The sequence below is a fragment of the Plutella xylostella genome, chromosome 12 (genome assembly GCF_932276165.1).
Source record: "Plutella xylostella chromosome 12, ilPluXylo3.1, whole genome shotgun sequence".
Taxonomy (NCBI): domain Eukaryota; kingdom Metazoa; phylum Arthropoda; class Insecta; order Lepidoptera; family Plutellidae; genus Plutella; species Plutella xylostella.
In genome coordinates, this window is record NC_063992.1 from 10,439,080 (window position 1) to 10,467,062 (window position 27,983).

A 27,983-nucleotide genomic window follows, 5' to 3' on the forward strand; every position below is an offset into this window, starting at 1 on the left:
ACTGCATTTGGTCTAGGAAGAATAGCCCCCTGGCTTATGTGCAAACAATCTGCAGAGATGCACCATATAATTTAATTTCAAAACGTCAGAAAATCAAAGTTTCTCAACGTAACCTCCTACGCATGCAGCGCTCCCGTGGGCATCGTACTGTAGGGTTCTCGCTCAGTATAACATTATTTTACTGATCTTAATTCTTCCTCCATAAGAGTTACATTTGAACCATAAGTGCAAGGTTAAGGAAGACTTGCACAGTACCTAGGTAGATACGCAGACAGCAAGTTTATACAACTTTTATTACGTTTCTGAACGAAACTACTTTTAAATTTTAACTTGCAAACAAGAAGATTGCAGACACAGCTCCCGCCTAAATGGATTGAGTTGTGGGTGTATTGAAAAAAGAAGTGAAGCTGGTTTTGAATGCATAAAAAGTTAAATGGAATTCAGCCTAGTTCACCGCCGCCATTGCAACGGCACAGGAAAAGCCGTTGTGATGCTGTAGCCTGGATGTTGTTAATTTTTAAACCCCGAGGGAAACAGAGGGTGATACACGTTTGATGTGTGTGTTTGTGAGTGGATACAAAAACACTGTCAATGGTCTAGATGTGTGTAGTATAAATAATTGTGTAGGTAGAAAATTATATAAATAAATATTAATAACACGTCACCTCTAATATATGTTTCGCTACACCTTTAAAAGGATAAATCCGCTCCGTGGGAATTCCGGGATAAAAATTGAATAGCCCAGGAGCAATAAGTGTGTTTTTTTTGTAAAAAATGCTTCTTGCACATATCCTCAACTTATATTAATAGCAAAATAGAGGTAGTATGATTTAACCAATTGTACCTACCTAAATAACTATAACTAATAGTCCTATAGAGTCAAAAACGTTCCATCACAAACTGTACCGACGCTTGCCGTGTTGGTATTTCATTTGTTAATCCAAAAATGCAACTGAAAGTTGTTTAATTGCGTACACGTTGGCAAAAACATTGAGTCAGTGGCGGTCGTGAATCATTCAGAGTTGCAGACATCAATCCAGCTGTCACAGAGCCTTCACAGAGCACGGCCGGTGGAGTTATGTTCTCTCACAACACGAGTTACGTACGATCTATAGGTTTTATAGGCCTTTCTCTCTCTCTCTCTCTCTCAGCCTTCCGTAGTCCACTGTTGGACATAGGCCTCTCCTAACGATCGCCACCCCAAACGGTCACCCGCCATCTGCATCCAGCGGCTTCCCGCTACCTTCCGCAGATCATCAGACCAACGGGTTGGGGGGCGACCGACACGCCGTTTGCCGACACGGGGTCTCCACTCCAGAACCTTTCTACTCCAGCGGTCGTCGGCTCTGCGGGCTACGTGGCCAGCCCATTGCCATTTCAGCGTGCTAATCCTTTTGGCTATGTCGGTAACTTCAGTTCTCCTGCGGATTTCTTCATTACGAATCCTATCTCGCAGGGACACGCCTAACATAGCCCTTTCCATAGCACGCTGAGCAACTCTGAGCTTGTGGATAAGCCCTTTGGTGAAGCACCACGTCTCGGCTCCGTAAGTCATCACTGGCAACACGCACTGATTGAAAACTTTTGTTTTCAGACACTGAGGTATGTTTTCAGTGAAGATGTGTCGTAATTTCCCGAACGCTGCCCATCCGAGTTGGATTCTACGAGCTACCTCTTTATCGAAGTTGGATTTACCTAATCGGATCACTTGTCCTAGGTAGGGATACTGATCAACAACTTCGATGGTGACACCTCCTACAGTTACGGGCGATGATGAAACATGTTCGTTCGACATGACCTTTGTCTTGTCCATGTTCATTTTCAGCCCAACTTGTTTATATACAACTTGCTATATGGAGGTGTTGAGATGTATGTACAATGCTGCCACAATGTCAGTTCGATTACACGAACATAGCACAAAACCGATCCAGTTGCAAAGGGGCGTGAGACAGGGAGATGTTATTTCTCCGAAACTGTTCACCTGTGCACTGGAAGATGTTTTTAAGCTTGTAGAGTGGAAAAGACTGGGCATTAACGTCAATGGCGAATATATCTCTCATCTACGATTTGCTGATGACATAGTTATTATGGCGGAAACGCTGGAGGAGTTGGGCGAAATGCTCACAGACCTCAATGATAGGCCTTTAATTGAACGCAATAAAAAAATCTGTACCTATATAATGATTACCAAATATGGCTTTTCCATGCGACATTTTACAAATGGAACCAAATCATAGATCACTTTATTTATACACCAAAAAAAGAATAATAAAATCAACAAGTAACTAAATTAGGGTACACAAGGCGGTCTTATCACTAAGAGCGATCTCTGCCAGACAACCTTTATTATTTTACGTTTCAGCTTCAAAAAATTGCTTCTGCATTCCAATATTATCCAAATCCTAACTAATATTATAAATGCGAAAGTAACTGTGTCCGTCTGTCTGTCTGTCTGTCTGTCTGTCTGTTACTCTTTCACGCCAAAACTACTGAACGGATTTGAATGAAATTTGGTATACATACGGTCTAGACCCTGGGAAAGAACATAGGCTACTTTTTATCCCGGAATTCCCACGGAAAAACCTTTTAAGGCGAAGCGAAGCTCGCGTGAACAGCTAGTATATATTTGGTTGCACTCTATTAGTATTATTATATATAATAATACTAATAGAGTGCAACCAAATTTTACTATACTTAGAGATTATGGTTACGCGGTCAAAATGGTAACGAGCGCAAACTAACTAACTACCTACTTACATACATACAGGGTGTTGCAAAAAGGGTATACTAAGCTGAAAGCTACATGTGCAGCATGGTATATCTAAGCCCGAAACTGAAATCAGAATTTCAAAATTAGCGAAAAAAAAGTCGTTTTCCATAGTAAAAAGTTACGTGACCAACTAAGTTTCTATGAAAAATTAGTATTTTTTTTCGCGAATTTTGAAATTCTGATTTCAGTTTCGGGCTTAGATATACCATGCTGCACATGTAGCTTTCGGCTTAGTATACCCTTTTTGCAACACCCTGTATAAAACTATTTTGTAATTTTAACAGAATTTTAAGTGCCTACACACGAAACACTGGCGTGTCGGTTAACCTATGTAAATAAGGTAACAGTGAAATATTTCGCCTATGAAACTGTTATCAAACTTTTGTTCAGGCCTCTCGCCTTTTGATGAGGCGGAGAGGAGAGAATGCTTAATAAGTAGTGGTTTTAAATTTAAATTTTACACTGAGAGTATTTAGAATTAAGTTTTAGCTGCAGTGTCCATTAAATATTCCCACTACACCTACGAGTACAAGGCACAAGAAAATAAGTAACTACATATTTTAAATGAAACAGTAAAATACAGATCACAAAAGCTACTTAGCAACCTTTCTAAGGAAAACCCTATAAAAAGGACGTTCTTCCACTGCGGTCCCATAAACAAGCCAACATCAGAAGGCAGATATCCAGGCGCATTAACGGTTAAAGTCGCAGAAAAAAGTCGCTGCTCCATATATAACCAACACCTGATATAAGTCGTATTATATCTGTGAATAAAATAATCTGGCTAAACTCCAGACTTTTACCACAAAAGCTAGACGCCCGTTAAACATTTGTTCAGTGCTGTATGTCTGCTAAGTACGTCAAGCTCTTCGCTAATACAGATTGAGAGTATTACTATAAGAGTTAAGTTTGTTTCAGTACATAATTAAATCACTTAATTAAAGTTTTGTGACCTTTTTTTTATTCACATAGGCAGTGGCCTAAATGTAACGTTCTGGGTCTTTGTGTTTAGAATCGCCACCCAGCGGGGACGGATGAGACACAAAGTAAAGAGCAACAAACACACAAATATATCTCTTTTCTAGCCGCGTAAGGGACCTTTTTGCGGATACAACTTTATGGAGATGTTCGTCGAATTATCTACTATTGATAGATTATATTATCAGGGCTGAACTTTTTGACTAAGTATATGACGAAGCATGTTTGCTGATAAATTATGTGTAACTATAATTATTTATTGTTTACTGAAGTTATTTATAAGATAATATTATTAAAATAAAACTTCCCAAATATATAAGAATAATATTTTCCTCCATTTTAATACTACGAGACCTCCGACGATAAATACATAATTATACAGGGTGGCCCAAAGAGTGACGTCCAAAGGAAAATGTTTGATTCCTTAGGTCAAGGGGTAGCCAAATCACCCCCATGTATGTTCAGCAATTTTTAGTAGTTTAGGAGTTATGATTTTTTAAACTAATTTTCTACGAAAATCGACCTCAGTGGATCAATTATGTTTTATTATTTTTTTGGATAACTTTTTTAAATTATTTTTGTGTCATCCTCTTAAGTTGTTCTTTTAACCATAAAAGTTTCAGCTTCCTAGCTATAATCATCATCATCATCATCATCAGCCAATAATCATCCACTGCTGGACATAGGCCTCTCCCAAGGAGCGCCACAACACTCGGTCCTCGGCCTTCCTCATCCAACCACTACCTGCCACCCGCCTAAGGTCGTCAGTCCAGCAGGCAGGAGGGCGTCCCACGCTGCGTTTGCCTGTTCGTGGTCTCCACTCGAGAACTCGTCTACCCCAACGGTTATCGGTTCTTCGGCAGATATGACCAGCCCACTGCCACTTCAGCTTGCATATTTTGACAGCTATGTCGGTAACCTTAGTCCTCTGACGGATAACCTCATTTCTGATACGATCCATCAGAGAAACCCCAAGCATAGCTCTCTCCATAGCACGCTGAGCGACTTTAAATCGGTGGACCAGTCCTACCGTCAGTGTCCACGTCTCTGCACCATACGTCATCACTGGCAGGACGCACTGGTTGAAGACTTTTGTCTTCAGGGTCTGAGGAATGGCCGAGGAGAATATGTGACGAAGTTTCCCGAATGCAGCCCAACCCAGTTGGATGCGCCTTGCAGCCTCCTTGTCGAAGTTGCTTCTGCCTAGCCGAATAGTCTGCCCGAGGTAGACATATTCTTGCACAACTTCGAGTGTTGCCTCACCAACGGCGACCGGCCCCGGTTTGATGTGAGCATTGTACATGACTTTCGTCTTGTCCAAGTTCATTCCGAGGCCTACACGTCGCGAAGCAGCATTTAGGCCACTTAGCATCCAGCTGAGTTCCTGCAGAGATTCTGCCATAATAACGATGTCGTCCGCGAAGCGGAGGTGTGACATGTACTCGCCATTTATACATATGCCATGTCCTTTCCAGTCCAACGTCTTAAAGACATCTTCCAATGCATTGGTGAACAGTTTCGGAGATATCACATCCCCCTGTCTCACTCCACGTTGCAGTTGGATAGGTCTTGTCTTGTGGTCCTGTACTTGGACAGTCATAGTAGCGCCGTTGTACAGACATCTCAACACCTCGATATAGCACCAATCGATTTGGCATCTCTGCAAGGATTCCAAAACTGCCCAGGTCTCGATGGAGTCGAAGGCTTTTTCATAGTCCACAAAGGCTAGACACAGAGGCTGATTATACTCTTCGGTCTTCTGTATAATCTGCCTTACTGTGTGGATGTGGTCTATTGTACTAAAGCCTTTTCGAAACCCAGCCTGCTCTGGGGGCTGAAACTCGTCTAACTTTTGGACAAGACGGTTCGTGAGGTCATATTTTTTACATTTGTCACTTTTTTGACTTAAGGCTGTCACTAAAGCTGGAAGAAAATCAGAATCTGTCAAATCTAGTGAGGGGGGTTGAGGTATGCGGGGCGTTCTACGGACAATGACATGAAATTTTAACATAGTACTCGAAAACATAAAAGTGAAGACATGCCACTTTGTTAAAAATATACTAAGTAAGTAATATTGTTTTGTGATACGAAAATATTTATTTTTATTTGAAAGTATTTTTAATATTTAATAATTAATTATATATAAAGTCGTACCCGTGCCGATATTTATACAGGTTGTTGCAAAAAGGGTTTAATACTATGCCGAAACCTACGTGTGCAGCATGTTATTGATGTTATTTCTAAGCCAGGAAATGAAATCAGAATGTAAAAAAATCGCGAAAATATTATCAGAGTTTAATAGTTCAGGGTGTTGTGTTGTATTAAACTCTGCCCCCGTGTAATAAAAAAAGTATAGTTAGCCGAAAGGGCGTTACTCAGGCGTCACTCTGAAAAACTTTTATCCTACGTAATTTTTTATATTCATGAAAAAAACGCTTCTTCATATATTCTTCATTCATTTTTTTTTGGTCACGTGACCTTTTAGTTAGACGACCTGTTTTTTTTTGGTGTTTCAAAAGCAGAACAGTAGTTTGCAGAACTCTGCATATACAGGGTGTCACAAAAGGTTACGTAGCTGGCAAAGGGATATGGGGAGGTCACCAGAAAAATAATAACATGTAAGTACCCCCGCAAGGGAGTACATTAGTACAAGGCGAGAGTGTGTATTTTTTTTTTAAGTACTTATGTGTATTTGGGATATCATCACGACCCATTACGTCCCCACTGCTGGGGCACGGGTCTCCTTCCAATGAAGGAAGGGTGTAGGCCTAGTCCACCACGCTGGCCAAGTGCGGGTTGGTGGTTGCGGATTTGGGATATGATAGAAATAATATTTTTGTTTCTTAAAAACCAAAAAATTTACACCTTGCTGCGCTCTTTTGCTCACTGTAAGTACACCTACAAATATTGCTGTATTAAAAAAAACGGTTTTGTTATAACGATTATAAAAAAAAAGTTATTTTCATGTCAAGGAGTCATTTACCTAATTACGATTTCACTCAACAGCAGGTGAACTGAAAAAATAAGTTCTAGTTCTATCATCACTTTAGATCGCAAACATTGTAACTCCACTTTTCTCGGCGAAAAGTACTCTTTGGTGTCAATAGAAACGTTTTTTGAATTCACATGTTTTCCTCTTTATTCGAAAAAAAAAAAACTGTATTCCGCATTTTACCATTTGTTTTCCTCTAAACCCCAAACCGTGATTTTTAAACAAGAAAACTTAGTAATTATACCCTTTATTCTCATATACAACGTGCGATGTAGGCGAACGTGAACGAAAACTATGCAATAAGCCTTTGTTTTTATTACTACTTTAGTAAATTACAATAACATACTCAACAATGTTAATTTTTTTTTGCAATGTTATGTTGTTAAATTAAGATCTAATATTTTATTAACATGAAGTTACTTTCAACTTTTTTTTGCATCTATGCGTCGAATCACAGCATGACGGCTGCTGCAGCTTCCTGCTGTCCTGTCCTCCAACCAATCCCACCAGTACTGCAGGTTGCGTCGAATACGAGCCATTCTCTTCGACTTGACAAGACAGGTGCTCCCGGAAGGATCATAGATCGCACGGAACCCGTACCGTATAGAGGCAACGGACTCCTTTGCAACAGCCCCCCAGATTCGGAAGTAGCCCATGCACTGCATGGCGAGCACAGCTGCAGCAATTTTTTCGTAATGAATCATTGGGATGTCATCCCCGAAGGAGGCTCTCAGCCTACCTCACGACCTGTGTGACATTAGAAAAATGCACTGTGCTAACGCCGTTTGCGAGCTTGATTTGCAGGACCGCGTTGTATGCCAAGTTCCACAGCAGAGGGGTCCAAGACCTACCGCTGTGGAACTCCGCAACTGAACTTCTTCAGTGAAAACAAACCCTCTCTTTTCGCATCCTTAATGTACTTGTTAGACACGTATGACCTCTGTCAATTTTCTGCAGATAAGAAGACAAGTGATGGTATACAAGAGCCGCCCTAAAGGTTCGCCCTCTAGGGGATAGAGTTGAACGCGGTTACTATTTTTAAGCAAACAGCCAGCGCAACAACTCGCCCGTGGTTCTTATCCTGCTCCGACAGTGAACGAACGCAAAGTATTGTACCCACTATTCGAATCCGCATTTCGGATGCCAAACTGACTGTCCGAAAGGTCGAAACCGTACCACCACAGAGGTATGACTCGTTCGAAGAGCTTATCAGGCTCTTACAGCAATCAGATGTGTCGGTACACTGAAAGATAATCTACAGGCCTGCTTTATTTATTTAGGAGCACTAATGGCCTCCTTTCAGTCATTGAGTCACTGGCACTCAGGCTGCGGTTGAACAGGAAGATAGACTGTCTAAACAAATCATTTTTAGGCTAGTTAAAAAAAAACTTTAGGTGGGTAGTATGCCAACTAGAACTACAAATAAAACAGTATTTTTGTCTCCTCTAAAATTTGGTCACGAGGAGTTACGATGATTACGATCTAAGGTGACGCTGACGATATTTTATACAAGGTATTGAAAAAAGGGTATAAAGCTTAGCCAAAAGTGGATTTAGGTGCCATTCTGATCCACTTTTCTTCTACAATTTTGAAAATTCACGTAACAAAACCTTTTACATAGAAACTTATTCGATCACGTGACTTTTTACTATAGAGACCGAATTTATTTTTCGAGAATTTCCAAAACTTGGAGAACAAAAGTTGTTCAGAATAACCCCTGAGTCAAACCCTTTCGGCACAGTATACCCTTTTTGCAACATCCTGTATAGGTAATATCAGGTTTATAAAAGACCTGGGCCTGTAGAGTGAGACTCGGCATGGGGAGTCATAATTTATAGATCTTTTAGGTTGCAGTGGCGAATGGGCACTGGTAGCCCTGCCCTTTTCTATAACTATAACTATAGGTAATTTTATGGCAATTTAAAAATGGTATAACATTTATCTATTTGAAAAAATCATTAAAAATATAAATTAGCTATCACCCTAATTAAAAAAAAAAATCAGCCCTTACTTTAAACTTATAACACCCCTCTATTTCCTTCAGGGGTTAAAAAACCTGTGTATTTAATATTTTCTTATGAGTTTTTTTTTAAAAACTAGGCTCTTACATAGTTGTACATAATATTATGCGGTATTTTATTCCACTTGTAACGCATAAAATTCATAGCTACAGTAAACATTTCATTTTTTTCATGGCGAGATACAGTCGCACTTAACCGCTTTTTTGCAAAGCTTGTTAAATAGATTTAAAAAATTATGTAAATTTTAGATCTTCAATTTTTAAAAATACTTACTTATTTTTAACAACCTGTAGTGTACAGACTACCACATCTTAAAATATATTTTTTTTTAATTAACTACGGTTTTTGGTTTCAAATAAAACAAATTATGAACTTACTTTTCAACACCCTGTATATTGTGTAGCTTACCTACCATACACAACCGTTAAAATAAAATAAATTACCCCTCAGAATATAAACAGGCTCGCGCTTTGGCATACTGCTTTGACCGTATAGTTCTTATTCGGAGAATCTAATAAGTGTCATTATGTGCAATGTTTACCTTTATCTATGCATCTGTAACTCTATAGTAAAAAATGTAAACAAATCGAAAAGGCGAAATGTTTTCTAAGAATTTTCGGCTTTTCTGCATCTAAAATGATTAGAAAATTAACTTTCCATAGCAAATGCATATGTATTATAATACTTGTAGTCATAATTTGTTGATTTAATCAGTTTTTGTGAAATATTTGATAAAAAATAAAATGGCGTGGGTATCGCTCCTAACAGGCCGCCACCAGGGCGACGACTGAAGAAATCTGAAATCTGTCACGGTGTCATCATTTTTAAACCGGAATTTATTAGTTTTTTGCAAAAAAAGTTGACTTCTGGTCCATTAAATCCAACTCTTTAAGGTAACTTTGTTAAGAATTTAATTACCTACACATACATATAAGATTCCATGAAAATGGGCCCTCTGATTTCGAGGGTTTTTTCATAATAAGTCAAAAAATGGCAAAAGACATGGTGTGTTTGCAATTTTTTTTAACATACTTATTATAATCCTGCACCAATTTATAAGCAACTAACATGTTCAGTATACCCTCTGCTACAAAATATATTTTTATCAATGTGATAGAAGCCACCGTTTTTCCAATCTAATCAAGTATATCAAGCCGACTTTAGCATTTTAGCTTTAGGGATCCCCTTAAAGAAAATTTCTTGCGTAGATGTAGGTTGTGTATTGCTGTGGGAGGTCGCCATTTTGAAAATTTATTGTGAGTAAATGTGTAAAATAATTATTTGGGTTTATTTACTTAGTATTAATAATACAATTATCTCATAAATCTTACAACTCAGACTTAAACATTTTACTAAGAATTTACATTCAAAAATGTAACTTAAATAAAAAAAAATAGTAAATTATTTTATTTTCCCTTTAATTTGATACTTTTTCTAACTGAATTAGTCCTTAGTAATGACATAACAGGAATCTTTCAACTTTCTGAAACAATTTACTAACTAGGTAATTTCCACCCAAGTACCTTTGATGGCTGTTTTCTGCAAATAATACCCCATTAAGCAATAGTTTATTTTTATTTTATTTTGGAACCTTGCGGAGTTTTTAAAATTAATAATGGACCATGAGAATATCTATTTCAATTTTTAATTTCAAATAGAAAATTCAGAGCAGTCTAGCTCGATGATATAATTTGAACTTTCGACATAAAAATAACTAACTTACATTACAGCTGGGAAGCTGAAACTTTTATGGTTAAAAGAACAACTTAAGAGGATGAAACAAAAATAAAAAATAATTTAAAAAAGTTATCCAAAAAAATAATAAAACATAATTGATCCACCGAGGTCGATTTTCGTAGAAAATTAGTTTAAAAAATCATAACTCCTAAACTACTAAAAATTGCTGAACATACATGGGGGTGATTTGGCTACCCCTTGACCTAAGGAATCAAACATTTTCCTTTGGACGTCACTCTTTGGGCCACCCTGTATAAACAGAAACATACGTCAAACCTATTACACCCAATTTTCAGAGAAGATGTTACCAAAGCCATGAAAAGGGAACAATACATATAATAATAATAATAAGAGTGCACTTGTAATGCCAAATCTCGAGTAAAGTCACAATAATCAACGACAAAACCGTGATATTTTTCTAGTTAGAAAATTTGCTACGAATATCCGTAGCATAGGCTACGCACATACGCTACGATTGCTACGACGACGTAGTCTTTTCAAGTGAAACAAAATACCGACTGTAGTAAGACAATATTTTTATTTTTATTGTACGAATAATTAATTTGTAGTTTTAATTGGCCTCATTGCAAAACAGCGAATAACAAGGCGAACTCCACAATCCCTTAGGGCGCGGCAATCACAACTCGAAAACGCTAGTTTGTAAAATAATTAATTAATTCCTGAACTTGGGGCTACCAACTGGGGAAGTTAACCCCAAGTTGGGAGTTTAAATAACAGCTGAGGATCCAGCAGATGCGGTCAGCGGCGGCTGCCAAAAATTATACTTTGCTTTGGAACTTTCCGATGGCAAAAATTACAACTTCACTTTGGAACTTTGAAGAAGTAAAGGATGCGATATCCCGCCACCGGCGGTGTTGAGCAGAGAGAAAGGGAAATCTTTGGTTTGAATCCAAAGCTATAAAAACTCAAATCTATATCTAGGATTATCAATGACCTATCTGTAAGAGTAACGTGCTTCATTCACATTAACGTAGCGTGTCTATTAGTGATGTAACGAATATTCGCATTCGCATTCGCATTCGCGAATATTCGCATATTTTTGGATATTCGCATTCGCATTCGCAAAATTTTGTGCGAATGTTTTGCGAATATCAGTACTTATTAGAAAAAAGTATTTTAAAATAATGGTATAGGTTAACAAAATCAAAATCCATTCGTCTATAACTTTTTTTATAAGTTACCCTTTTAATCACATTACCAGTCTTACTTTATCATTTGGTATTTATTTTTTTGGGTAATGAAACTTTAGAAATAGTTAATACAAGGCCCAAGGTGGGCCAAAAGTAATCACCCTATTGGAAGTCGCTCTCATTTGTACAAATGGCCGCCAATTTCAAATGACAATGGGCGTTTTGGGACCTATGTCCAATAAAGATGAGACATACATCGTTGGATAGGTCTTTTCAAGTGAGCAAAAAAGTATTATGACGACAAATCCGTATAAGTTGTCCATTTTGAAATATATACGTCGGAAGGAAGTATTTTTCTATGGCATTGCACTCTCTCTCCTGATGACAGTTAGGGCATAATACACGTAAACACGTATTATTGAAATTGGAGAAATTACTTTCAACTGGTTTTATTTACTGAGATAATAAACAAATATTATATTATATGAATGATGATCATTTTGTTATAAAAATTAAAAATGAATGTGTTTTCACTAACAAAAACATTAAAATTACAGAAATAAAATATAAAAACTTTCAAGGTACGATTATTCTAATTGGACAGTAAATCAAGACTAGCGCTTCCGTTATTCATATTCTGCAAAAAAATACCTTTTCAACGACGTATCACTCATTTCTATTGGTGCTGGGCCCAGTTTCCATATATTTGTGCCCATCTTCATTTGTTTTGATATTGGTTGACTAGGCAAATGCAGAATACAAATTCCAACAAATTCAGAAGCCATGGAGTGATATACTCCCCAAGATCCCGGAATAATTGTGTATACTTATTTTCAGTTTTCGGGACGCCTTTTTTTTTCGTTTTATGTGTCATTTTTCCCTGAAAATTCGCCCGATTTTGCCGTTTGAGACGGTTTTGTGGGGTTTTTTGAAGACCCGTGTTTATTTATGTGAATAAGCTCATGTTCTCCCAACATTTCTCGTGTCTCATGTTACCGAAGTTCTCTCTGAAGTGATGAGAAATACCATAAAAGGAGCCCGTGCGGCAGTCAATTGGGACGGCGCCCATTTGGCCGATTAATTTATTTATATCATTTTCTGGACTTTACCAATAAAATTGTAAAGGTTCAAATAAACATAATCAAAAAAAAGATCAAAGTTTTTCATTTAGAAAAAAAAATGAGAGCCAAACAACATCGGATGACTTCTATTGGTCCACCTTGTAGTTTCATAAGACCTAAACATACACTCACGTGCAAAGAAACAGTTCCACTTAAAATAATAATATGCAGACACCAAATAGCCCCTATTTTTAAAACATTTAATAGAAAATTTGAATAAAATATTAACGTTTTTAGTTGGTAATATTCTGATGCGTCGTTAAATGAACTTAAAAATTGCAGAAGTCGTCATTAAGTTTTTTTTTTGCGCATTGCCCGTGAGTGTAAATAAACAAACAAAAAGCGTATTTTGATAGTATAGTGTCAGAGCAAGACAGCCATACATTTAAATACCTTTAAGCCATACAAATGACGCCAAATTTGAACACAAACTCAATATTCGCATTCGCATTCGCATTCGCGAATGTCCAAAAACACACATTCGTTACATCACTAGTGTCTATACGTAAAGGGTTAATATTTACCATTAAAGTTCCCGTTAGCAAGTATCAGTAATATTCCACCCATATAGCCGCCTACCTCTTCCCACCTAGCAGGTAATAAGGCGTTTCTGGCACATCCGTCACACTGTAGATAATCCTTGTGCGCAATTTTCTGCCTGTCACCGAGTGACGGCGGCGGCGGCGGCGGCGGCGCGGGGGACCAGCGGGGCTCCAACTGTTTGTTAGGCCTAGTTTCATCATAGTCTGTTAGATCGTTAACACCCCTGTTGCATTGTAACTGTCATCTAAAATAATATATCCATGTTGAATTCTTGACAGAAGTGTCTAATTGTTCAAATAATCTCTTATGTAAGCTGTTAACAGGTTAGAACAGGAGAAATGTAACAGGCTGTTAATGATCTAACGGAGTGATAATTGGCGGCTAACGACATGAGGTGACGACTTGCGAAAGGTGGCTGGTAATGATTGGTTTCGGGAAGCTATAGGTCGCATCCAGTGGCGTGCTTTGGGAGAGGCCTACATCCAGCAGTGGACTGGTAGGCTGATGATGATGGTGACATGAGGTGGCTGCATGACGCTCGACGACACGTCATAGAAATTGTTAGTGACGTTGCAACACTTCGTCTCCAACCTCATGTCGCCTTAAAATGTGGTTGTTGAAGCTTGTATTAGATACTTACTACTAACAATTTCAGTAAAAAAATACATTTGCTACTTCATAACTTTAAAAAAATGCCTCGAGACGGTGATGTGTAGGTTAGTGCTGTACTAAATAGGATATTCTAATACCTGCATGTAGTAAGGAAATCTATCCTTAAAAAACGTATAACTATAGCAATTTATACTGGTGTTAACTTATCCAGGCTTTAGTTACTGTAATGTCGGGAATATTTTAAACCTATGTCCTAATTTATGTAGGTAACGAAATGTCAACAACATGTGAGCGATACTGGCATTTTCAGGCTTTATTTTTATTAGCTTTATTAGTTTTCATCGAGGGTGTTAGGTACAATATACTTTTACATGTAATTATAACTACAAAGCGAATAGATACTTAGATCAAGTGAATCAGGTGTTTTAGAGTTTTTTAGTTAATCGATGTCTTATTCGGAAACTGACTTACTTTCAGCGAAACTGAAAATAATAGGTACTTACGTTGTTACAACTGAGTCCTAATAACTAATTAACTAGTTGTCATTGTCGTTCTCGTTGACGTTGAATAGATCGTAGTAAAAAAGTAAGTGGGTGTTTAGGAGATGACATTGATTTTCCATAAAAAGTTTGAGAAACACTTCGATTTAAGGGACTGACTGACTTATACTATACGCCTATTGTTTTTCCCTGCTTCAAGCATTCGCTAAAGAAAATCAAATAAGAAACTATCTAATCTTGCTTGCAAGTAAATATTACAAATGATATTACCAAAATATTGTATGAAGAAGCAAGAACTCATGGGCATTGGTAATGTACCTAATCTATCGTTCAGTTTTATCCAGCCAGTGCTGGCAATCCAAAATAGTTTATAACATAGTAATCATGCACTATAAGATCTATTAGGGAACACCTACTGTCTCATCCATTAGCTACGTAATAAACATGAAGTATTACGAGTGTCCGCTTATAAATTAGATTTTAGTTCCGGTCGCTGACACGAAATTTAAACGCGGAATTATCTCGAACAGCCTTACAATGGCCTGCATCTCGAGAGCTGCATTCTTCTAGGAGGCCGTTTGAAAATGGCCTCTGTTGTTTTACACCTTTAAGTTGAAAGTCAAAGGGTGGTGTTAAAAGACTAAAGCACTTAAGAGCCGATGCGCTAGTGGCCCTCTTGTTAGAACAACGCCCGGCTCAGATACAAAGAGAGGGTTAATGCAGGGATGGATAGCTAAAGAAGTCGTCTCGTAACTCTTAACTTTTGTGAGGTAAGGGTTAACTTCGCATCTGGACGTGGCCACGGCTGTACGAGCGATGATACAAGGTTTTGTATTCTTGATTGAAAATGCATCTCGCTTGGCGGTTCATGTAAAAGAGATCAACTGTTTTAGAAAGATTTTCTTGGTCTTATTAATTTATGTAGGTACTTATATGAATAATAATAAATATGTACAGAAGTTACCTTATTTATTCTTAGGCAGGCATGTTGCCTCCAGAACAGGTTTTTCAGGACACTCGATGAGCAAATTTCACTGACACACAAGTTCACTATTACTTTGTCCGATAAACTATGTACTCGTAAGTATACACAAGCATAAGTAATGCCTAATCACATCAGGTATGAATATAAAACCATGATAAATTCCGTCACTAAAATAGTAAGGTGCAGGTGGGTTATTCCGAAAGGTTTTTGGGTTAGTTGGATACATGTTCGTATTTTGTCAATTTATGAGAACTGGTTGGGTCATTTTGATTCATGTAAGGACGCTTTGTATACTTGAATATACTACCTAAAACTCTGTTTAACAGACTTCTCTAAATACCCACGGAATTCGTAAATATTTAAGTTTCAAAAGCTGATAATTTTTCTTTGCACGAGGGTAATTCCGAATGAATGCGGGTTATTCCGAAAAACATTTAAAATGAGTTTTGGGTAATTTAATCTAAATGACCATATTTATTTTTCGATCAGCTCAACCTCGCAAAAAATTATTTCGAAATATTGCCTAGAACTGCCCAGAAGTACTTATACACATTTATATGATATTTATAATTTGGAATTACCCGATCCACAGAATTTCATAGTAAAATGTTCCAACTTTCGGAATTACCCTAGTTCGCCCATTCCGGAAAATACAAAAAAATTAAAGCTAGGGTTTTTAAACTCTGAACGTAGTGAAGAAAAACGACAATCTTTTGGATGAAAAAACAATCAGTTAAGTAACTTAACTGATTTCTTAATTACCGATGTGCGGGTAATTCCGAAAATTCAAAAATCCGGAAATTTGCACTTTTTTACTAATTTTACGTTTTTACACGCATGCTCGGTCCTAGCGCCCTGAGTCAACCCAAGCGAGGTAGAAGATTAAGTTGCCATCAAGGTTCCACGGTTCAAATTCAAAGTATGGCTGCGTTTGGAAGAAATCGGCAAAAATCGGAATTACCCGAAATTCGGCATTACCCACCTGCACCTTACGCAGGCAACTCGTCGCAGATGCCAACCACATGCCAACTGAACTACCCTTATTACTTCTATGACTACCCTACAATCGCCTAGAAAGTTTTTTTTGTAGATGTCTTTTCTTTTTACGGAAAAAACTAAGGGCATTATCCCATACTGCCTGGTCTTATTTAATGTTAAGTCTTATACTTATGTTCTTATGTATGTCTACAAAGCTACAAAGCAATTTTAAATAGCATAATATATTATTATGGTACAAACCTAATTAAATACCTATTATACCTACCTACATAACCATGCTCAAGCCAATGCCTCCATGATTGTTCTGGATATGATAAAGAGGTGGAAACTAGCTTCAATAACGTTTATCTTTCTCATGATATAGCTTAGCCTTATTATCTTACTAGAGTGGGCGGACGTAAAAAGAACTGCTTTAAAGAGTAGATTTTTTTATTATTTATAGGTATACATAGGTAGATTCGTAATACTTATAATAAGAATAAATACCTAATCAATTACTGATTTACTTTCCGATGTTTTATAAATAAAAATTCATAACATCAAAATGCAACATTACAACATTTATATTATTTCTTTATTTAGGAATAATACTTTAATAAGTACTTTATTTTTAATAGGTACTTTATTGCACAAATATGAGATCATTATTACTTCTATTTTAGACTCTGTCTCATCATCCTTGTATTTATTACTTGTTTTTTTTTTATTATTTGTGGGTATACATACATAGGAGTTTCATAATATTTATAATAAGAATTCATAATCAATTACTGATTGACTTTCTGATATTTGTTAGTGATTCACAACATCAAAGAAATGCAGGTATTTCATTGCAGACATTCAATAAATTACAACATTTATATTATTTACATCTATTTAGACTTTGTCAATTCATTCCTTAAATGGGCCATTATTTTATTTTGGGGACAATTTGGCATACTTTTACAGATATTTTTTTCAAAAATAAACTTATTATTAATTAACCTTTCAATATTTATTTATGTTAATTAACATTTATATTATTCATTAAATACATTTGCAGCGATGTTTTCTTGCTATTTCTTAAAGTTATTGACGTTTAATCGAGGAACGATGAGAAAAAAATACTACTGCGTTACTTTCATACAAAATTATGTTTTATTGTTAGGAACATATATTTTGGTTCGTAAACATATACCAGATAAAAAGTAAGAAAAAAAACATTAATCTAACAGTTTAAATTACAAAATATTCTCAATTTTGTTATTCATTCTATAATAAAGTTTCCCACTGCGTTACCAATCAATAAGTTTTAATGCAATACTTTTCGAAAAAAGGAAAAAATAATCATAATTTTTTGGTCAAAGTTTTAGAAATAGCTCTAAATAAGGTGAATTATAATTATTATATTTAGTTTAACATTCTTTCTAATAAAGAGTAGCTAAAATGTTTGTGAATACTCTCAGGAAACGAGGGACAAATAGATAACGCTGTGGTTAATTGGTAACACAGTGGTATCTCAATCACAATCTTTATACTTTCTTCAATTAAAACTAATCATAATGTGAAAAAAACTATCAAACTAAAATTAACAGAACTCTTTGTTTAATAACAAACATTAAAATCGCTGAAAATATAACAACTTAATACTAAGAAATATTTCTATTTTTTTTTGCCTATAAAGCCGTTGTTTTTCAGCCGCTGTTTACGCCATTGAGTCTGAAATGTTATACTGTAACAATATTATATGCTCAAATGTTATATTTGTACCATAAATTGAGTAACAGATACCTGAAAACTATAAGAAAAACCCCTGAGTTACTATAGTTACAACTGCGTTACTGAAAAAGTAACGAAGTGTAGCGGTAACGCAGTTGTAAAACAATAACCTTTTTGAAGTTAGTACTTAAATGAATACACATACATGGGATATCAAAATGCCCTCATAATTGTTACTAATTATTACATATATTGCATGAAATAAAATAATAAATATCTATAAAACTCACCGTATGTCGCCGGTAACTCAGTGGCGTCACAATAAATACACGCGCTTCTCTCCAGGACTCTCATCCGAAAAACTTGGTCATTTTATCCGTCCCGCTCTCCTTCCTGCACTCCGATACAAATACACAGCCATTCAAATGATCTTAGGTGTAAGAAAGTGAAAAAAAGTTTATTTATGATTGAATTTCCTAGGGTAACCTAGTGTAGGTGTATTTTTGGTTAGGCTTGGGGACTCGGCCAGGAATATTAATTGTCCCATAATATGTTCATATAAAATCATGATTATTACCGTGAAGTAAAGTTTAAATAATGACATATTCGTTATAATATTCAAAAAAATTGTTTCCATTATAATTTTTTACACACGTTGTGCTTGTTTCATATGACTCGCTCCGAGGGACAGACAATTTTTGTATGAAAAACAATTGCGTTACCAAAAACAACAACAGAGTTACCGTAATTTGTAAATAAATAAAGTATTTTACATAAATTCATTATATTTTCTGTGACCGGTATTTTATTTAATAGCTACAGGCGGTAGCTATATTCCTGAATTTAATTATTTAATTTTTAAAAAATGTTTCTTTGTAGGGGACCGATAATTGTACCTAAAATAAAATAATGGCCCAAATAACTTATTTTCTTCTGGACTAGATCTTCCCCGTGTACTCTCATGTGCATTTTGAGGTTGTGCGAGCCCGTGAATCCTTTGTCGCACACAGCACACACAAACGGTTTCTCTCCTGAAAAAAACATAACATTTACTTAATTAATTTATCGCAGTCCGAAGTTTGTCTCAAAGAAATCGTTTTACTAAGGCTACGTAAGTTCTAGAAAAGTGTTATAAATTATTTATCAACGAGAGTGGTAGGTCCAAGCAGAATCTAATAGTATGAGACTTCTTTCTTTTGGTGCTCAGGTTCAGCACAAAATATTAGACTCACATAGAGCCCAACAACGCAAACTTTACAAAGGATATAAGAAGTGTTTATTTCTTTTTATTTTACTTGTACCCATAATAAATAAAGGAACTTATAACGAGAAACTTACAAAATAATATGTATGTTTGTATTGGCACTTTTTTATGTAGCAAAATTTGCTCTATCGAAATATCCGCCAGCTATCTACGTACAAATGCCCAGATATGTTAATTTAGTTACCAGTATGCGTCCTCTTATGTTTCTTTAAGACACTGTTTGAGAAGAAAGAAGCGTCACAGGAATTGCACTTGAAGCGGCGATAGTTGTCGTGTTTGTCGACATGGATTCTCAGATTGCTTGAGTTTTTGTACGCGGCCGGGCAGCGTGGACATTTGTATGGAACGTCTGATGAGTGACATTTCATATGGTTTTGCAGCTGGAATGCAGAGACACGGTATTAAATACAGGGTGTTTTATTAAAAAGGTGTATCAAATACCATTAGCGAAAGCTTTTGGATACTTACTCTTCGGGCCGTCAATAAATACAAATGTATGCGCTGTTTGCTTCCTATAGATACTCGTCCGAGAAATCATATCGAAAAACATGACAACTATAGGTTAAAAATAAACACAAAAAATACTGCCCAACTGAAATGAGTCTAGGTCGTCTACCGTATGTGGGTGGGTGACCAGGACTGGTGACGGTGAGAGCCATGATAGATATAGAAAGAAGACCCAAGGTGGCCTTATGTCCAACAGTGTATAAAAAACAACAAAAACAGTATGGCATAAAGCCCTTATAAGCTTTTTCGGTTGACAGGACAAAACAAAAATAAAATAGTTATTACCGGTATGAGTTCTTCTTTGTTTGGCTAATTGATTAACTGAAAGAACCGGGCCGGACAGGATTCGCACTTGAGGCGGCGACAGTTATCGTGTTTGTCGATATGGATTTTCAGATTCGTCAAGTTCTTATGGTGGCTGGACAGCGTGTACATTTGTATGGACGATCCATAGAGTGAGTTTTCAAATGCTTTCGCATCTGTAATATAGAGGAACCTTAATTTTAAATACAGGCTATTCGTTCGTTTACGTTTCGATAAAATGACACGATAAGATAGGAAGAAAGTGAATATAACTATAATATTATAATATATGCTCATGACTTTAGTCCCCGAAGGAGTAGTCAGAGGTGATTCAGCTTAACGCTGTAAATTAGAACCCACGTGATATGTCGAGAATCGTATCGCCGTTTCTGAATGAGTACAATGCATACACATCACATACACATCTAGAATCTAGATGTGCAGTTTTCCTCACGATGTTTTCCTTAACCGTAAGACTGATAAAGATAAAGTATAAAATACTCTATATTGCACACAAACACCGTGTCTATCCGTTGTTGTTTGTCCTTATTACTAAACGATATAATATATTGTACTGAAATTCCTTACTTCTAAAGAATGAATTAGTTCATGAGCAGTATTACAAAGATATAACTTACAGCATGCTGATTCTTGAGCAGCACCCCACACTGCGGACAGACCTGCGCGCGCGCGTCGCACGCGTGTGCCGCCAGCTGCTCCGCGGACTTGAACACGCGGTGGCACGGCGTGCAGCGGTGCTTGCCGCCGGAGTGCATGCGCACTTGGTGAAGCTGGGAGGAGGAAATGTATTCAGTCATATATTGCACTCAGAAGAAATGTTTTTGTCATATATTGCATTGAGAAGACTATCACACTAATATCATAAAGTAGTAAGTTTGTGAGTGGGTGTGTACTTCTTCATGAACACGCGGTGGCACGGCGTGCAGCGGTGCTTGCCGCCGGAGTGCATGCGCACTTGGTGAAGCTGGGAGGAGGAAATGTATTTAGTCATATATTGCACTCAGAAGAAATGTTTTTGTCATATATTGCATTGAGAAGAAATGTTTTGGTCATATATTGTATTGAGAAGAAAATCTATCACACTAATATCATAAAGTAGTAAGTTTGTGAGCACTCCTTCATGAACACGCGGTGGCACGGCGTACAGCGGTACTTGCCGCCGGAGTGCATGCGCACTTGGTGAAGCTAGGGAAATAGTGGGAGAAAATGTATTTAGTCATATATTGCACTCAGAAGAAATGGTTTTGGTCATATATTGCATTGAGAAGACTATCACACTAATATCATAAAGTAGTAAGTTTGTGAGTGGGTGTGTACTTCTTCATGAACACGCGGTGGCACGGCGTGCAGCGGTGCTTGCCGCCGGAGTGCATGCGCACTTGGTGAAGCTGGGAGGGGAAAATGTATTTAGTCATATATTGCACTGAGAAGAAAAACTATTTAAGCATAATATTGCAGTGATGAGAAAATCTATTTAAATATACTATATTTGTTTTTGCTTTTTCAATTTAGTAACTACTTTTTTTTTTGTTGCTCCTTTCTACTAGTTTTTCTGTACCTCCTGTAGGTTGGCTGGTAGAAAATGCTTTTAGCATTAAGTCCACGTTTTGTACACTTATATTTCATATTTGTGCAATAAAGTATCAAATAAATAAATAAATATATTGCATTGAGACGAAAATCTATTTAGTCATTTACTATTGCACTGAGAATAAAACGTATTAAGTCTTATATTGCACTGAGAAGAAAATCTATTTAGTCATATATTGCACTGAGAATAAAACCTATTAAGTCATATGTTACATTGAGAGGAAAATCTATTTAGTGAAATACTGCACTGAGAATAAAATGTATTACTCATATTTTGCACTAATAGTGGCATCAGCCATGTTGCATCAAATTCCGTTTAGTTGTTATATTTAGTACAAATCACACATAAACAGATACATACTTTCAGTGATTCCCGTTTTTTGGTTGAGAAGTCGCACTTGTCACACTTAATGGTGACGTCCGAATGCAGTTGCAAGTGATTAATTAAGCCACCCCTTCTGGTGAACCTAGGAAAACAAATTTAAGAAATAGTTTATTACATAAAGGGCCTATAGTATAGACGTAATACTCAATAGCAAACAATCGAACATGAAAATCTATTGACGAAATTAATATGAAATCTACCTGATTATTTTAGGAGCTTTATTTTACACTTTAGAGCAGCAGGCCATTTGATATTAACAGACACAAAACACCAAACAGGGTTTCCAACGGTGTGCCACACTTCTACTAACTCAACCACGGCATCTATGATTTTATTGTTTTTTTTATGTGCTTACAGAAACTTTCCCTTATAAATGAATGAGTTAACTTACGATTTGTTGCAGTGGTGGCACAAATACGACTTGCTATTGTGGGTGATGTAGATATGTTGAGACATCTTTTTAATGTCTTGATAAACTTTGGGGCACTGTCTGCATTGCATGCCTGTAAACTGAACAAAACAACCCTTTAAATTCAGTCTCACTATCAGGTTTTTTTTAAATGTATTAGTCACAAAAAATCGCAATACAGCTATATTTTAGTGCTGTATTTTAGAACAAAATAGAAAATGCAGTCCATCTATAAATTCATGAAATTAATATTTAATTATAAGGAACTCAAATTTCCAGCAGCTGGGCAGCTTAAAAATGAGTGATGCAACAGCTGAGATAGGCGCTCTGATGTTCCAAGAATATATAATCTAGTTTCTGTAGCAGATGGACATAAAGATAAAGAATCAAGAGCGAGCGGGCCGGAGAACTTTTGTCGCACCTAAATTGAACCCCTTGAACCCCTTCTGAAAAAGAATAAAATTATTAACCTACCTCTTTGTCATAATGCTCAGTTAAGTAATGATGCTCCATGACGTGTGGCAGTTTGAACGGCTTCCAGCACAAGTGGCACACCAGCTCTCTCGGGTCCTTCAAGTGAGTGACTCGGTGAGAGATCATTTGTGGCCACTCTCTGAATTCCCCGTCGTCACACAGCCCACATGTGGTGTCTGTCTTGTGGCCGTTGATGTGGATTTGTAGTTCTGGTTTACTTGCAAAAGTTGATGCACAAAGTCCTGGAAATAAATTATTCTTATGATAAAATTGAGGTGTAATTATTAAAAGGATAGGTATAAGTAATGAAATGGTTGGTTCTCTAATTTTTTATACAAAAATGTAGTAACTTACCACAAGACAGCAGTGTTAGTTCTATTTGTTCTGGTTCTGGTGCTTTTACTTTAATTGGTGTTCTTCTAGTTTTATGTTTTTTCACTTCACGTAATAGTTCATAAACTTCAGGTTTTCGTTTTGTGACTTCAGGTTTTGGTATGTCCTTTTGCATTATTTCTTTGGGGCATTTTTCTTCAGCGCTTTTTTCATTAGAGCATTTTTCTTCACTTGGTAATTCATCCTCAATTATAGGGACTGAAATAGATTTCATTAATATTATTTATTACATTTATAAATAAACTATACTAATGTTTCTTAAAAATTAATAATGATGTACTTACCAATTAATTCATGTTCTATTTCCTCTATTTTGACACGTATTTCCTCTTCATATAATGTATCATCATTTATATCTTCTTCTTCTTTTACTTCACACTGTGACGTTGGCACCTCAGTGTCTTCAATAAATTCGGTTTTCACAAAATCTTCATTTTCAATTTTTACAGTCACCTCTAATGCCTGAAATTGAACAATAATATTGTATAGTAGGACATTAAAAGAACCTACCCATGTAATGCATCAACTGTACTTTATAATATCTGGCACACCCTGGACCGTCAAAGAATGACACTATATATATTTTTTAAATCCGGATCCGCTTGATTGCAGCATTATGGAAGGAAAATGCAGGCAGCAGAAGGGGTATTTGGGGGAATGCTGGAGCCTACAACGCCCCACCAATGTCAAAAAACCATACAACATGTGCTAAAAATGTCTTCTGAAACGTCTTTTAAAAAGCTTTTAAAAAATGTTTAAGCAAAATCTATTTTCAAATTATAATAATAATATTGTTTGTATTAGGTACAATATCAGTGAGTGTAGTTTCAGTCCCCTATAATACCCACATGATAGTATTTTTATTCCATTCATTTTTAGGAAAAAGTAATTGTTACTCACCACTTCATGTAAAGATGATTCTGATTTAATACATTGATTCCTGAATGTTATGAAGTCGTCCACAGTGTTCCAACACCGCTGACACATCATGTGAGGCAGATTTTCATCCAGTTTTATCTGTAAGGAAGGCCATCATTTCTCTCACTATTACTACAGTAACCTGATGAATGCTATGAAATCAGATAAAATTTCAAATATATCTGTGTCTTGCTAATAGATTGGAACAGGGTAATACATAGTTATTAAGTTCTGCCTACCTGATTTTAAAAATTTTGTGGTCTAGGTCTAAGCATTCAATATTAAAACATGTGTATTTAAGTTTCAGGCTGAGTTGAAATTATATTTTTCAATTAATTCAGCATTTATTATTTGTAATTCATGGTCTGCTGATAGACAAGCTCGGCAGGACTGCATGGTGTAGCTGATGCTGCTGTAATGTAGCTACAAAACTTAGTTCTGCTACTCAGCAGGGAATCCCATCTCACCTAACTTTGCAAAACACAAAAAAGTGTAGAGTATTTCAAATAGAAATCTCGTATAGATCTACTTTAAATTTACGGTACAACACAACAAAAAACATTGCGCATTATTGTTAATTCATTAAACAGTAATAATTGATATAATTTTACGATAAACAAGAAAAACATGAAAGAAAGTGAAAAGTCTATGTGAAAAGTGCAGAAGTAAAATTGAAGTTGACAAGTTTGAGATCTGTGACAGTTTATCTGTGATGCCATCAATTAGTGCCAGTATTACGTAATGAAAATAAAATATTCATAGTAAAATGTGAATACACTAAAAACCTTTTTATAAATAATATTATATATTATATATAGTTTCATCTTAGAGTATATATTATATTAGTTTCATGAATTATTAACTAAACAAGCCGTAAGAGTAGATAGTAAGATTAGGAAGTGAGTGTTCATTTTCTTACTTATGAGTAGGTATAACTACGGTTATAAACGGTGCTTAGACTTTCATAGCTGGGTAGGTCAGTACTTATTTAAAATAAAAAGACAATATTTTATTCGTTGTTTTATTGATTCATTATTTAATGACAGGGTGGTAACTACACAATTGTCTCTATATACGAATGGACAGTACTAAAAAAATATACAGTTTCAATATAAATAATACCAGCACTACGAAATATACTTAAGGCTTCATGTAAGGCTAACAAGCCCCTAATCTAGAAGCATTTTTTTATTTCTGACATAAGCGGTCGTAGCGCCAGTAGTTTTATTTAAACTAACTTATAGAATTAATGTTCTAGTTAGGTATTATTTTGGATAAAATCTCTTTTAAACAGAGTTGTTTATTTTCAATTGGCGGCGCTACTTAGCCTTACATGAAGCCTTAAATAAAAAATATATTAAGTAAATACCTTATACAATAAACACGTAAACAACTCACACTTGCTTCGCTTTCCTGTTCCAGCAACATTGTTTACTGTACAGACTCTATATTAACCCACCCTTAGCGATCCTGCTTATCATGTTAAAGGTATATAGGTACTTAATTAAATAATAAGAACATTTTAGTTGTAAACCTAAGATTACGTAATTGATACATCGTTAATATCTTTTATTTTCTTCATAGAAAACAATCGGGTTATGGCTATTCAGTTCTACACTAGGGCCGTGTTCAAATCAAACTGACTGTAAGCCGCCAATTGTCATAATGTATGTAATAGTATGCTATACGTACTGTCGGTTATATGTTTACGAAAAAGTGAATATGCGTGGAAATACAATAAACAGCGTAACGTTCGCTCACTTTCGGTGGCTTACAGTCAGTTTGATTTAAACACGGCATAAGCGTAAAGGATGATTTAGAGTACGTTTTCAATGTTTGTAACTGTGTTGGTTAGTCACGGCTCACTAGGTAGGTAGGTACACTTTGTTTAAAGATGCCCTTCTTATACGAGTTCGACTTGCCCTATGCCAATTATTTTCTATCAGAAGAAGATCTTAACTAAAATTACACGGTCCGAACAAACTACAATTAAAATATTATGTCGATAATTAAATGATGTGTATTACCTAATATAAGTAATATAGAAAAAGTATATACTGTAATTAATTATTGATAGATTGTACGCAGGTATGTGGAGGATAATCAAAATTAATTTTGGTAAAATATTTTATTAAAACTGCTCTATACAAGACTATTTATGAGTACTTACAAAATATACCAGATGTCGATGTAGAAGAATACTGATTTTGTCTCTCGCACATCCCCGATATTAACATACATAATAAGATGATTCATGTTAGGACCAATAGCAACGCAGTAATAAATTACGTGGATCCATAGCAAAATACTAGTTGGTGAAAAGAAATGGACTATACTTAGTTATTTGTAAAACGTCTGTATAAAAAAACAAACAATAAAAGTCGTATGAATATTGTGCCCGCGATTTAGGAAACATAATATCGTTTGCGGCAGTCGCATCTTCAGCTTTAAAAAATACTTTTTATGGAACTGTTTCTGTTTGAGTATCTTTATAAATTGTAATCAATATTTAACCCATTTTGATTAACCTCCATCACATATCGAATTATGATGTATAATATTATGCTTACATAAGATTATTTTATTTTATGTTATTGTTTTGATTCTTCGTTACAATCCGTTATATTTGAATAGAAATTTACTTTTTTAACAGTAAACTAGCAGACTAAACTGAGATTCAATACAGAGATGTATACAAGATACGTACGTCTATGTTATTATCTTTTGTAAATTCATATAAAATAACTGAGCGGATTCCATCAAAATATAAATACAATTGTATAAACTTAGATTAACATAAGCAAGTAATAATAAAATTGAGATTTCCTACGAGACTCACTTGCCAAATGAACACAATATATTTTTAATATTTATACCAAACATTACAGTACATTGACAAATATAAACAACTCTTATAAAATTATTTTAAATGTTAATAAAGCCGTTAACACACTACTTGACTACATATAATATAAAACAAACTGTACTAATATATTTTATAAATATGGTAACAAAATAAATAACTTTTTGATCGTTTTGTGTTTGCTTACCACATTAATATTGCCACATACATACGCTACGATAGTTTTACAAATGTTACAAATACAAAACGAACGTACCGCTAAAATATAGTAAAAGTTAAGTATTCAAAGACAATGGGTCTGATTATATGGCCTATATAATTATAAATTAGGTTCTGTCAATACTAAACACCTTGCACTGAAAAATCATATTATTATTGTATTTATAAAATGAAATATTGTAATATATTGCGTTCCTGACACATACCAATATTGTTGTAATTCGATGTGAATTTATGGACCAACCATATCCAAGTAATTTTGGTTTTGACAGCCTATAATTTATATTCGGTCTATAGTCCACCAAGTATGGTGGACTATACCACCAGTAGGATTTTCTCTAAAATTTTACTGAACTCTATATTTTTGCGGTACTGTTTAGATGACAACGCTCTAAGCATCTACTTATATTAATTTACTATTGAGTTTAAACACATCTGACCACCTAACATCTAGAATTTATTTAAAGCACTAAAAATTCATTGACAAAAATGGAATGCATATAATTGGTATCAAATAATAATATTTTATT

The 27,983-nt window shown here is 35.6% G+C and overlaps 1 protein-coding gene across 1 annotated transcript; it reads right to left on the reverse strand.

The window, feature by feature from the left end:
• Positions 1 to 17,124: 17,124 nt before the first annotated feature.
• On the reverse strand, positions 17,125 to 23,568 carry LOC105382739 (zinc finger protein 600). The gene is made up of 8 exons (XM_048624475.1): positions 23,415 to 23,568; positions 23,061 to 23,302; positions 22,569 to 22,687; positions 22,154 to 22,259; positions 20,820 to 20,972; positions 19,556 to 19,751; positions 19,026 to 19,138; positions 17,125 to 17,311 (listed from the first exon to the last, which is right to left on the reverse strand). The coding sequence occupies exons 1-8, from the start codon at positions 23,566 to 23,568 to the stop codon at positions 17,282 to 17,284; spliced, it is 1,113 nt and encodes a 370-aa protein (XP_048480432.1). The 3' UTR covers positions 17,125 to 17,281.
• Positions 23,569 to 27,983: the final 4,415 nt, after the last annotated feature.

Bases quoted from the DNA above. Each gene is read 5' to 3' on its own strand.
- LOC105382739 (XM_048624475.1), bottom strand. From the start codon at position 23,568: ATGCAAAAGGACATACCAAAACCTGAAGTCACAAAACGAAAACCTGAA. The intron at 23,303-23,414 runs GTAAGTTACTAC...ATTTATTTCCAG, and splicing joins ACTAACACTGCTGTCTTGTG to GACTTTGTGCATCAACTTTT. The intron at 17,312-19,025 runs TTGGGCCATTAT...ATAATGGCCCAT, and splicing joins TCCAGAAGAAAATAAGTTAT to TTAAGGAATGAATTGACAAA.